The 12,493-nt window shown below is 39.3% G+C and overlaps 1 protein-coding gene across 4 annotated transcripts in view; it reads left to right on the forward strand.

Moving 5' to 3' along the window:
- ripor1 (RHO family interacting cell polarization regulator 1) overlaps window positions 1–11,592 on the forward strand; it is a 68,985-nt gene extending 57,393 nt beyond the window's left edge. For all 4 annotated transcript variants that reach the window (XM_084058910.1, XM_084058911.1, XM_084058909.1 and 1 more), the window contains exons 16-24: window positions 97–224; window positions 842–962; window positions 1,336–1,471; window positions 2,837–2,998; window positions 3,924–4,082; window positions 5,145–5,341; window positions 6,405–6,488; window positions 7,086–7,176; window positions 7,635–11,592. In XM_084058910.1, the coding sequence (XP_083915036.1) occupies window positions 97–224; window positions 842–962; window positions 1,336–1,471; window positions 2,837–2,998; window positions 3,924–4,082; window positions 5,145–5,341; window positions 6,405–6,488; window positions 7,086–7,176; window positions 7,635–7,732 (1,176 nt within the window). In that variant the 3' untranslated portion in view covers window positions 7,733–11,592. The remainder of the gene's footprint in view (window positions 1–96; window positions 225–841; window positions 963–1,335; window positions 1,472–2,836; window positions 2,999–3,923; window positions 4,083–5,144; window positions 5,342–6,404; window positions 6,489–7,085; window positions 7,177–7,634) is intronic.
- The last annotated feature ends 901 nt before the right edge of the window (window positions 11,593–12,493 follow it).

Here is a 12,493-nt window from a genome sequence, read left to right on the forward strand (position 1 = left end):
TGTGTGTGTGTGTGTGTGTGTGTGTGTGTGTGTGTGTGTGTGTGTGTGTGTGTGTGTGTGTGTGTGTGTGTGTGTGTGTGTGTGGGGCGTGCGCAGGGTGGTAGCCATAGCCGGTCACCCAGCGTCGTCAGCCTCACTGTAGAAACAGCTCTGGGAAGCTTTGACTTCCTCAACACCTCCGATGAGGAAGAAGAGGAAGGACAGAAGACAAGTAGAAAGAGCAGGTAAGTGATGAATTGATTGATTGATTGATTGGTTGATTGATTGATTGAATTAATGAATGATTATTGATACCGTAGGAAATTACAGAACAGATTTTTTTAAAGCAGATTTAGCATCAGAATGTACTGTGTTACAGTTTACCCTACGAATTAACATTAGTGAAGCTTTTGATGAATAGTACTGTAGCTTAATAAAAGTATTGATTTAGAACATTTTCAGACTGGTGACTGTTGTTTATGTCCAGTAAGTATTTTCTGTAATGCTTAAATCAATCAATTTCTCCTTTTAATGACAGTGAAGTAAGTGAATTGGACTGATATGACACAAATATGTGATCTCTACCATATTAATACTAGCCACCACAGTACAGATTTGTAAGGAAATAGTACTTTAATTTCTAATGTGATAACGTGATGCCACCTAGTGGTGGTACCTTGCCTTGCAACTGAAAAAATAGGAAGAGGAACATATTAGCACACATTATGGCATGTGCACCAGTTTGCACCTGAAGGATCGTTAAATATATGACAAAAAAAAGCATCTTATTTTAGGGAGGGACAAAGTTATTATATTACATTATTATTACCATTTATAACTTGTGATGACCCTTTGTGTCCAGTGCTCAACGGGAGAGGGACTGGGATACACCCACCTCCATCACCTCTCCTCTCACCACTGGCTGCACTGCTCTAGACTGCGCCCTGGCGGTCCACCTTAAGAACTGCAGCTCTCAACTACTGGTGAGACTTAGGAGAAGTCAACAAAATGTGAAAGTCACCGGTGTGACTTATGATATATGTACATACATACCTACATCTTCTAAGATCTTAAGGTCTTAATAGGACCACAATGGAAATAAGCCTTGGGGTCTTTTTTTGTGTCATCCTTTTGGGCAATTAGATGTTTTTTGTATATATGTTTTGTTGTCAATAAATAAATCAACCATTTTGAAAAACTAAACAATTGGTAAAAAATACTTTATTCATCTGGATACATTAGTTCCCTGTGTTTTTTTCAAAAAACTTTTGAAAACATTTTGAGGGAGGCCAAAGTTCTGCAGATCATTTTGTATTTTTTTAAATAAAAAAGTACTGTGATATGTTGTTCCTGTAGTGTCTGGGTACCTTTGGCCCTCTGCGCTGTGGAGAAATGTATGCTCTGGACAGACTGTTGCGTGAGGCAAGAGTACTGGAGATTATACGGCGAATCGCCAAGGAAGGACTCAAACAGGTCACGCAACCTGACGAAGGTATGGTAGCCATCTGTATCTCTGTGTCTATCTGTCTTGTGAATGAGCCTGTGACATCAGTCACCTGGTGATGTCAGTCATCATCTATTCTATTTGTTGACAAAGGATGAGGCCGAACAGCTCTTAGCCACGATGCAAAAAAGCTTATTTAACCAACTGGTTAAACCCTGAGGAAGACTTCACTGCCGAAACGTTGGTTTCCTTTTAAATAAACTTTTTGCATCGTGGCTCAGAGCTGTGCGGCCTCATCTTTTGTCAACACTGTTGCCTGCCGTGGCCAGCCCCTCATCAATACAGGTGTGCGCTCCCTGCTCTGTGTTTGCCTAACAAATCATCTATTCTATGACAATATGATCCCATTGCACTGATGGGTCACCTCCTCATTTGCATTACAGTATCACCAGAACAAATTGGGATTTAAACTTACCCAAACATGTGAGAGCCTCCTATAATTATTGCCAGAACCTCGACTTAACTATTTTGTCACAGTAGGCCCATGTCTCAATCAGAGATACCAGTGAAGCTTCATTCTAAAATACCATGATGACATAACAACTTGATAAGTTTGCTGTGTCATAATTGCTCATTGGCTTGTATCCTAACTAAGTAAAAACTCAACTGTAGACTACAGGTGATACTTTATTTTAATCAGGCCCCTGACCTCAGCTGTGAGATCCGACTACATTTTGATTGATTGATTGAATACTTTATTAGCAGTTTGCCAAAAAAAAAGCACAGGGAAGTACAGTTCAATTACAAGGTCAGCTAAGAGGATTTAAAACCCAAGAAAGCCTATGGCTTGTTTCCATTGGGGTCCTTTGTACTCAATTCATACAGCCGAAAATATGCAGACACACAGAGGAGATCCACAACGTTCAGAAACCCCACTGTTTTAGGTCAACTGTCAGCCTGGTATGTTCGGGCTTATGCTTTCACAGAGCTAAATCGTATACAGTAATCAGTTCTGTCATTTCAACAACTTAAGTTGTCTTGAGTTACCCCCTTGAACCCCAGCATGTCTATTATGGGGAGAACAATTGTCAAAACAATTGTCAAAATAGCAGATGTACAAGCTCACAATGTGTCGCGTTTGCTATTTATAAGAGATTTGGTGTAGACAGAAAAAAGCGGGTTCTAGAGGGTTTTAAGTGGTTAATTACCATCTTTTTTTTTGTCTTTGTGACAAAAGTTAAATATGAACCTAAATGTTTATTTCTTTTTCTGTTCTTTCTTATTCATTCATTCTTTGCATCACACTCTCCCTCTGTCCATTACTCTGTCCTCTCTGCCTGCCCTGCACTCTCTCACTATCCTTCCATATTCCCCCTCTATCCATCCTCCACCTCTGCCGTCCCTCTGTCACAGTCATCCCACAGCTGGAGCAGTGCCAGGGGGCTGTGTGTTTATGGCAGAAGTGTGTCGGGGATGGCAGTGTGTACAGCGTCTCCACAGAGGCCTTCGTGGTTACACTTGCACGACTCTACCTCACCAAACTACCCGAGAGGACCACCAGCTTGAGTGACACAGGTACAGGAAGCTGCTTCTTCTTTTTTCGTTCAAAAGGCGCACCCCCGCTGCATTTGATGTGTTGGGCGTGTTTAGCGTTGTTAGTACAATTAGTATGTTTAGGCAGTGGTTTAATTAACACATCTTTTGTTAAGGTTAGGCACAGTTTCTTTGGTTAAGTATTTGTGTGTGTGTGTGTGTGTGTGTGTGTGTGTGTGTGTGTCTGTCTGTCTGTCTGTCTGTCTGTCTGTCTGTCTGTCTGTCTGTCTGTCTGTCTGTCTGTCTGTCTGTCTGTCTGTCTGTGTGTGTGTGTGTGTGTGTGTGTGTGTGTGTGTGTGTGTGTGTGTGTGTGTGTGTTTTATTTGTGTTGTATGAGTTGCTATTTTATGCTTATTTGTGTTTTTATTTTTTACTTATGATGCTCTCTGGTTTATTGTGTTTCTTGTACTCTTATTTGCGTCTCTTCGACATTTTCTTTGGTTAGGGTGACCAAATATTCAGCTAATCCTTACGTCAATGTTCACATTCGATGTGCATGTGCACGGCCATTCATGCAGCACGCGCACATATATACATACCATAGGTGTTGCATACAGTACATCACGACTGATTGATAAACATCAGCCTCAGCGTTGAATTCAGTCTGTTTTCTGATTGGTCAGGTGAGCATGTTTACATGAACAGAACATGCTAAACGTCTATGCAATCACTGAAACCCAGCTATTATTATTTTAATTCTGGCGATTTTTTTTTTGTAGTGAATGTTGAAAACCGGGACATATTAGTGTTTTAGAGATATTTGTCAGGACTCGAGACACGCAGCTTGAAATTTCTTTGGTGAACTCTAAATGTGATTTTAAATGTGCTCTATAAATAAAGTTGGATTGGTGTGTGTGCGCGCGAGTGTGTATTCATACTCATGTACCTGTGTGTGTCTGTTCTCCAGTGTTCCTGAGTATGGTGGAGCGGGTGCTGGAGAGACGGTTGCCACGACGAGGGCTCAACAGAGAGGAAGTGATGGTGACAGTGTTCCAGTTCTGGAGCTACCTGGAGGCTGAGGGAGTCAGCGAGATTGACACGCACGTCATTGAGCTGGCTGAGGAGGGTACGATTTACACACACAATGTTATGTTTACTTTACACATGTACAAATGCACACATACATACACAACAAACTACAAACAACAATCTAAGCCAGTGATTCCCGACCCGTGTGCGGGAGCCCACTGGGCGCACAACATGAGGATATTGCAAGTGGGCCCCCAAATAATTGGCAAAACGCTACAGTTTTATTGATAATGTAACATCAATATAAAAAAATAAGTCATGCTATTTTATCTTTAAAACTTGTGTGATACCAATAAATAGGAACTTTAAGTATTCAACAGATCCAACCCGAAACATAATCGATTGATTAATCATTAAAATAAACGTAGCTATAGGTATTCACAGCTGTGTGTAATGGCTGTGCCAACTTGTGTGTAATGACTGTTCTTCTCCTGCTCTCAGAGAACTCCCCCTATGCAACGAAATCTGCGAAATTGTACTTCTTTAGGCGCTCGGCTGGCGCAGTGGTAAAGTGCCTGCCCACCACCGTGGAGGTTGTGGGTTTGAATGCACCGTGGCGCATTTGGCTTTGTCGAGCGTTTATATAAACCTGTGTGCGGGGGAGGGAAGCCGGGCAGGGCGGGTGATAATTGTTATTGCACGTATTCCTATGGGCTGAGGCGTCGTCAGCAGGGAGTGTTGGGCGGGAGGAGTAGGACGTAGCTCCAAACAGATGTTGAGATTAATAAAACCAGAAATGAACCAGAAATTGTGAACGACAAACGTGTAGGTTTATAAAGCTGATGAGAATAATGCGTCTGCATATATCTGTACTAGTGGGTAAACACAATTTTAGGCAAGCATTTTAATGATTTCACGCCTACATGTAGGTTTTTATTAAGATATTTTTAGAGCCTATTTGTGCTATGCACCTTAACCACTAGGCCATTGACGCCTCATGAACCATCAACCTAAAATGAGTTTGACACCGCTGATCTAAGCAAAGTGGGAAAGAGAAGCATTATGCTGTTCATGTGAAACCCCAGTTAAGTCCCTTAACATTTTGAGTTGTTTTAATCCCACAAATAATGACTTAAGATGTTCTGTTCCCTTCCTATAGTCTGGTTGGTCCAGAGCCTTTCGTCATGTGACCAGGAAGTGTTGGTGCGTGCTCTGCGGCGCCCCCCAGAGTGCAGCCTGAAGAGGAATGGGCTTCATGCTGTCGCTAAGTTACTGAAGGACCCCCGAGGGAAAGTGTCTGCCTCTGCTAGTTCTCTGCTACGAAGCCTGGCTGACCAGCCCCGACACAGAGAGAGGGTGAGACCGGAACTGGGGGGAAGTGTGCACATGTGCTGACAAAGAAACTTGACATATATGTCCACCACCATACACCCAAACACACTGACAAACCTAGTACTATATAGTTTTGTGTGACATTGTTGACATACTTAATGAATTATGTTTGTGCATAAAGCTTTCAGACAGTTCATAGGCAAGATGCAGAAAAGTCCATTTTAAGTGATGAACTAGGGTTTCAAAACCTGGTGTCCATTCACAAGGGGGCCATAACTCACGAAAATGATATGTATTCGATTTGATTGCACCCCTCTCAAGGCGATCTCCCACTGCTATGGCTTAATGCTGCTTTTGGTAGTTGAAACCAGTTTTCAGTAGCCTACATCAGGGGTCCCTAAAACTCGCTGGTGGTCACCTTGCTTCACGAAAATGTTATTTGATGTCAAACAATGCATTGTAAGGGTCTATTTAGAATCAACAAGGATTGTTAATGACCAACACCTCAGTCTATTTGGAGTCTAACACCTCAGTCTATTCACAATCAATGAGGCTCGTCAATGACCCATCAACAGTTATGTCCTGCATCAACAGATGAGAAAGAGAGAGTCCTGTGCCCTGTGATAGCCCTGTGGTAAATGACACAAGAGGTTATGAAAGGACAAACATTTTCTATATGCACATGAAATAATGACAACTTGTCTCAAATGTATGCATTTCAATGCTTTGTGGAGACAAAGAATAATTATTGAATGTTTGCTTTATATTGAATGTTTGCTTTATATTGAATGTTTGCTTTACACACACACACACACACACACACACACACACACACACACACACACACACACACACACACACACACACACACACACACACACACACACACACACACGTATATATGGTTCTTCCTCTGATTAATTCATTTAGCTAAATACATTTCATGCATATATTTTACTAAGTTTCTGCCAAGAGTCAAGTCAAGAGTACAGGTGACAAAGCTATCCAGTATCCATTGATACTGTGTGTACTTAAGACAGGAGCCTTATAAATTGGAATTAACATGAAGCACATTTTCCCTGTCCAGGCTTTGGTGAGCTGTCTGGAGCTGCTGGAAAATGAGAATGTGGAGACCAGAGTGTGTGGATGCAAGGCCCTGGCTTGTCTTAAAGTAAAAAAATATATATCTCATGCTGTATTATAACACTCATGTGTGTCAGTTACCAGTGTCTCTATATGTGTGTACTGGAAAAGTGTGTAACTGTCTGTCTGTCACACAAAGTAAAAGTTAAATGAAAAAATAGCATCTCTACAGCTCATGGATTTGTTGTGTTACATGTACACAAGCAACAACCATTCTTTCTGCATTAAGTCAAAGTAACTAAACCAACTCTACCCCCCTGTTTGCTTAGCCCAGAGACACTAGCGCAGGTTGTTAGTACTGCACCATTGTTTCCCAACCATTAACTTGAGAGGGTGTGGCCTCCTATTCAAAGTAGTTAATTTGCATCGGTTTCAATGAGACTGTTGATGAAACATGATCTAAAATGTAAATTATGCCATGATTAATTTAATCACTACATTTTGAGTATTTTAGAACTTAACACACTGCCAATATAAATTCTGAGGGGAACCTGGTATTGAAGATTTGCTAAATATATTGCAAGTCTGTCTGAGAAACTCAGTTTTATACTGCAGTTATAGTGCAGCCATGGCTTATTATGGTACATTTCCAGCAGTAACTAATTCTGTCTATACTTTGTTCCAGGCCAAAGAAAGCATTGACCAGTTGGTATATCTGTGTAGAACAGACAAGGAGGAGGTCCGAGATGCTGCCAAACAAGCGCTGTTAGTGTTGGGTAAGAATAATATTAAGTCTGATATGCACAATAAATACTCTATATAGTCTTTTTTTTTTTTTTTTACAACATTCACAGTATCAAAGGCTTATGAAAAATATACATTTAAAAAAATGTTGATCCTACTATGATTAATTATTATAATGTTTTTGTCTTTCATTCATTTGTTTATTAAATCACTCATTAAATGAATGGTTTTCCATGTTCATGTTGGGATTTGAATTCTCATTTACGGTAAATCATTGATTCAATTATTCATTCATTCACCATAAAGAATGTCAGTAGCTGACTGAAGTGCAATCTACCATACATCTACCAGACATACAATACATGACTAATGTGTTGTGAAACAAAAGTCTTTGGAGATTATGAGAAGATTCTGTCATTCCTTTTTTTCCTTTTTTTTTTTTTACCCCATTCATTCATTCATTTGTTAATCCATTCATTGTGCTGAATAGGTGAAGAGGGGAAGATGGCCCACAGACACGTAGAGACCTCTCAGGATGGACTACCAAGACTCTTTGCTCCTGGCAGCATGGCCAGCACAGCCTTCTAATACAACACACACACGCACACACGTACACACACACACACACACACACACACACACACACACACACACACACACACACACACACACACACACACACACACACACACACACAAGCACACAAGCACACGCACACACACTACGAAGTTTATATTGTGGTATGCCATGGTATACTTTTTGAATTTCCTCCCTACCATTAACCACACACTCACAACACATATTTGTGACATATTTGTAACATACAGAAACACAAGTATGTTTTACACTGTTAAAGAGGGTGCAATAATACCAAGGGCAAAGAGGAGATACTGTAGGAGACATTGACTGTGATACTGATTAACACTGGGCATATTTCAGTAAGCTTCACAAACACACATTTATCAACTTATGTATATAAAAACATGTGGTAACTACTATTTTAAAGAAGTTGGACTACATTATGTAGATGCCAGGAAGGTTTCAGAATTTTAACTGCCTTATCTGGAAAGATGGGGGGCGTAACTGACGAATGGATCAGAGACAGGAGGGATAATGAATGGAGAGGAGAAGGAAAAGATTCTCACATCCCCCAAAAAGGATTTTAAGCAACAAGGGATTTTCTATGGGTGTGCAATGCACTTTTGGTCATTTGATTGCTGCATGGATTCACGTTAAATAGGATTAGTATTAGTAGAGACAACTAATTTCAGCCACTGTCACTGCTTCCCCTACCTTTAAAAAAGGTATCAGCACCCTCCTTGACTTCACCATGGTGTGATGGCTGATATTCTAAAGACCTGCTGCCACAGAGTCTCTTTATTTAGCAACAATCACAAGGAGTAGAGTTGAGAGGATTGGGATTTTATCTCTCGATTATCAGTCTTCACTGATAATCAGTCTGCTTCTGATAATCGCAAGCCAAAATTCTTTCCCAAGTCAGAAAGTATTCACCATAATTTGTGTGGAAGGAATAACACATGGATAGTTCAGTTGTAAAGATGGTATTTGAGAGGTAATATTTAAGGATGTTAATAGGAGTCAGATGTTCTTATTTCTGTGCATACAGGCATCCACTAGGAGTTTTTATTCCTTTGCTCTATATAATAGCAGGCTGGTGTCTGATAAAGTCCCAATTCTTTGGGATAATGGTAGTTCTATTTATACTGATAAGTGGCTGGCATCTTGTGACAAATACTGGCTCCTAGTGGGCTAGTACCGGCCAGTAGGCCAGTATAAGGACTGGAGAGTGAATGCATGGAACCATTTATTCCTTTCTAAGATCAAGCCCTTGCACCCATTTAAAGTGGGACAATATTAAATAGAAAAATTGTTATGGCAAAATGTCATTCTTCATTTAGAGTTAATAGTAATGAAATCAAAATCAAATCAAAATCAAAACTATCCTTCTACCTGGAGTTCCCCTTTACTCCTCTTCATGTACTCCCTCCTGCCTCTGTCTCTATGAACCTAGGATGGAGCAATAACCAACAGGGTGTTTCAAATAAGCAAAATGACAGTCAGATCATTTTAAATATTTGATTTCATAATTACAGATCGTTGATGAATGACGTGTATGATGTCCTATTGCATATGAAACAGTATTCAGTTTGTATTGCTCTGCAGCATCACACAATTGCAGATAGTCAAAAGCAGTATTAAAGACAGTTAGCTTATATCACTTTTATTGCCTTGCACTCAATGTCGAAGCAAAAGATCAATGATGTCAAATCACATCCTTGGCTCATAAGTTTTGGTCTTTAAAATAGCAGCTAAAATGCCAGTGAGCTAAAAGCCTTTAGCTCACTAATCTACTACTTAGGCTTTTGACTATGATGGTTTTTAAAGCGATCTGATTGTCATTCCTGCCTGATGAAATGTCCCATTGGCTTGTATGCGAAAATGTTTTAAGCAATTCAGTGCCATTGTTCTGTACTATAATGACATAGCCACTTTCTTTATGGAAATATAAATATATTATTTCTATACTCCACTGGATTTGTACATGTTATGTAATTGTAATGTATTGTATAAATTCTGTTTGCATTTTTACAACAATCTTAATATGTACATTTATAATTTTTCTTTTATGATTATGGCTCTGATGCCTCTTTTTATTATTACACATACACCATTTGTATCAAGTTTGTCAACCAATCAGTTTGGCTCATTCAGATTTTGTCTGACAATTGATGAAGACACCACTTTCTATGACACTTTACCACTGATATGATGATATAACAATTTGATCTACTGTGGGGGTATTTTAACAATTTAATATTTGAATGGTTACAGACACCTGTGGAAGGGTTTGCCTTTGTGGAGTAGATAAAGAGGTCTCACTGGATGAAACCATAGACAGAATTTGGCCGGGTTGTAATGTTCAGGCTTGAGCTAATTTACTTTTAAAAGATTATAATGAGGCATTTAGCTACAGTCTGGGTATGATCACATTTGGGTTATGTTTTCAACAATAAAATGTTCAAACCTCAGAGGATTGAGCCGAAAGTGAATTGAACCCAGTCATACAGTGAGTACCATGTTGCCCATCCCGAAAGATCAGCCAATGCAGGATAACAAATGACTTGGCAAATAGCTGAGCCGGAAAACAACTGGGCTATGGAGCTAATGTGGCTACTACTAAAACTGCAATGGCTAAATTCTTATCAGTCTCTGTGGGGAGGTCAATAGTGCTTATTTTCACAAACACAATATGACATACAGCCAACATTTTATGGCAATTTTGACAAAAAATCCAATTGTCAAATACCCTTGCTGTTCAAGTAATATTCCCCATTTAGTATATTGCCTTAAAATGTTTCCTGTGAGTCAATACCATAAGATCATCTCTGTTTCCTTATCAATAGGAACAGAGGACAGAGTAAACTGACATTTTCAACTATTAACAATGCAGAGTCAACAAAGGAGATGTTCATATTATCTCTTATTGTGGTCCATATTTCAATGGAAGTAAGATGATCTTGGCAGTACAAAGGTGCTTCTGGAAGCCCTAGCTTGTAATCATTGTACTTTGTAGTCATGTAAACATACATGTTCGCAGCAAAATCCTGAATCAACTCTTAAGAGTGTAAAGGAGGTGGAAGGATACATTTTTACTCTCTGAGCAAAAGGATTTTGCTGTGTATAGGCACTGTAGAAGTCCCGTTTTATATCAAGCATTAGTGAATTAAATTCTGCTCTTTTTTAGCTGTTGAGATGTACACTGGTCCACATCTCAATTAAAAGGTTTAACCACTCTTAGTTTGAAGAATGTGTTACAATATTCCTGCCCAACTGTATTTAACCACTTAAACCGCACATACTTAGTTGAACGGAGTCCCCCAGGCATATATACTAGATCTTAGTCTAGTTTTTCCCTCTAGTCTACGCCAGCCAATCTACAAGCTCACTATGTGTCGTGTAGATCGGCTATTTTTGCTGAATGTTTGCCCCAGAATAGGGAGGCTAGGGTTCAAGTGGTTCAAATGGGGAACTTCTAGAATGGCTACTACTGCTATGTCACTGTGTGTCCCTGTGTGAACAGTATTCACCACTGTTCTGTAGGACAGCAGCAATCTACTGCTAGGACTGGATCAATGAAGCTTCTTGCTGTATGAAAGTGCCTCGATGTCTGACAGTGAAAGAGATGCTATGAAACATAAAGAGGGAGATGAGATACTTTATTTAAGAATGAAGAGAAAGTGAAGCAGTGGCCAAGCACTGCAAAGTATATTTTTTGTTCAAAGTTGATAGATTGTGCAGCATTGGAATCAAAACATTTTATTTCTTGATTTTGTTCTTTTCTAAATAAATATATTGCCTGGCAGTTGTCATGCCTGGTGTTGTGTACAATGTACAATGTATACCAAATTAAAAAACTTTTGAAAGATTGTGGTTTTTGGGTACTTTTTTTTCACTGATTTGCAAGGAAACCGTGGTTGGTGGAAAAAGAAGCCGGACAGGGAGGGTGATATGTTTCTGAACATACTTGTATGGTGGACATCTGTCAGTGGGGGGTGTTGAACAGGAAGAGTAGGATAGAGGCACTAGTCCTCCCAGAGGGAAGAAAGTAAAAAATTAAAAAGAAGTGATGCATAGAACAATAAATGTTCCTATAATTACTGTATGAATGCCCCATATAATATCAAATAAATATCTGAGAGGGGAAACAAATAGATATTGTAAATACATGTCTGGAGTTAAATAAATACATCTATTACTGCCCCACAATACAGCAAGTTTTTTTTAAATCAAGAAGCCTTTTAACTTTCTTCTGTTGTATCAAAGTGCCGGAGAATAAAATATGTTATGAAAAAAAAGCAGGTGTGCTTCCTCTGGATGCCTTTTTTGTTTAGGCAGTGGGTGCTCAGCTATAAATATAACTTGAATCAAATACCACCTAAGTGGAAAAAGCGGCACTCCAAAATAAAGGATGCAAGACTGGCTCAGATACACATTCTCATTTATTGGGAAGGCTTATTTTTTTCGGACTCAGCCTCAGAGCAGATTTTAAAAGTTTTTCTTTTAATTGAGTACAAAGGATCCAAATGGAAGCAAGCCATAGGCTTTCTTGGGTTTAAAATCCTCTTAGCAGACCTTGTATTAAACTGTACTGTCAAGTGCTTTTTTTTTGCAAACTGCTAATAAAGTATTAAATCAATCAATGATCTCCACTGCTATGTTTTATTTATTTTTGTATCTGTATCCCACTAGTTTACGTTTGTGTCACTGATTTCCAACATAAATTCCATGAGGTCAGGCCTTTTGAGTAGAACTAAAAATAAAAAAAAC

The sequence above is a fragment of the Gymnoscopelus microlampas genome, assembly GCF_963454915.1.
Source record: "Gymnoscopelus microlampas genome assembly, chromosome: 6".
In the NCBI taxonomy this organism is placed as follows: domain Eukaryota; kingdom Metazoa; phylum Chordata; class Actinopteri; order Myctophiformes; family Myctophidae; genus Gymnoscopelus; species Gymnoscopelus microlampas.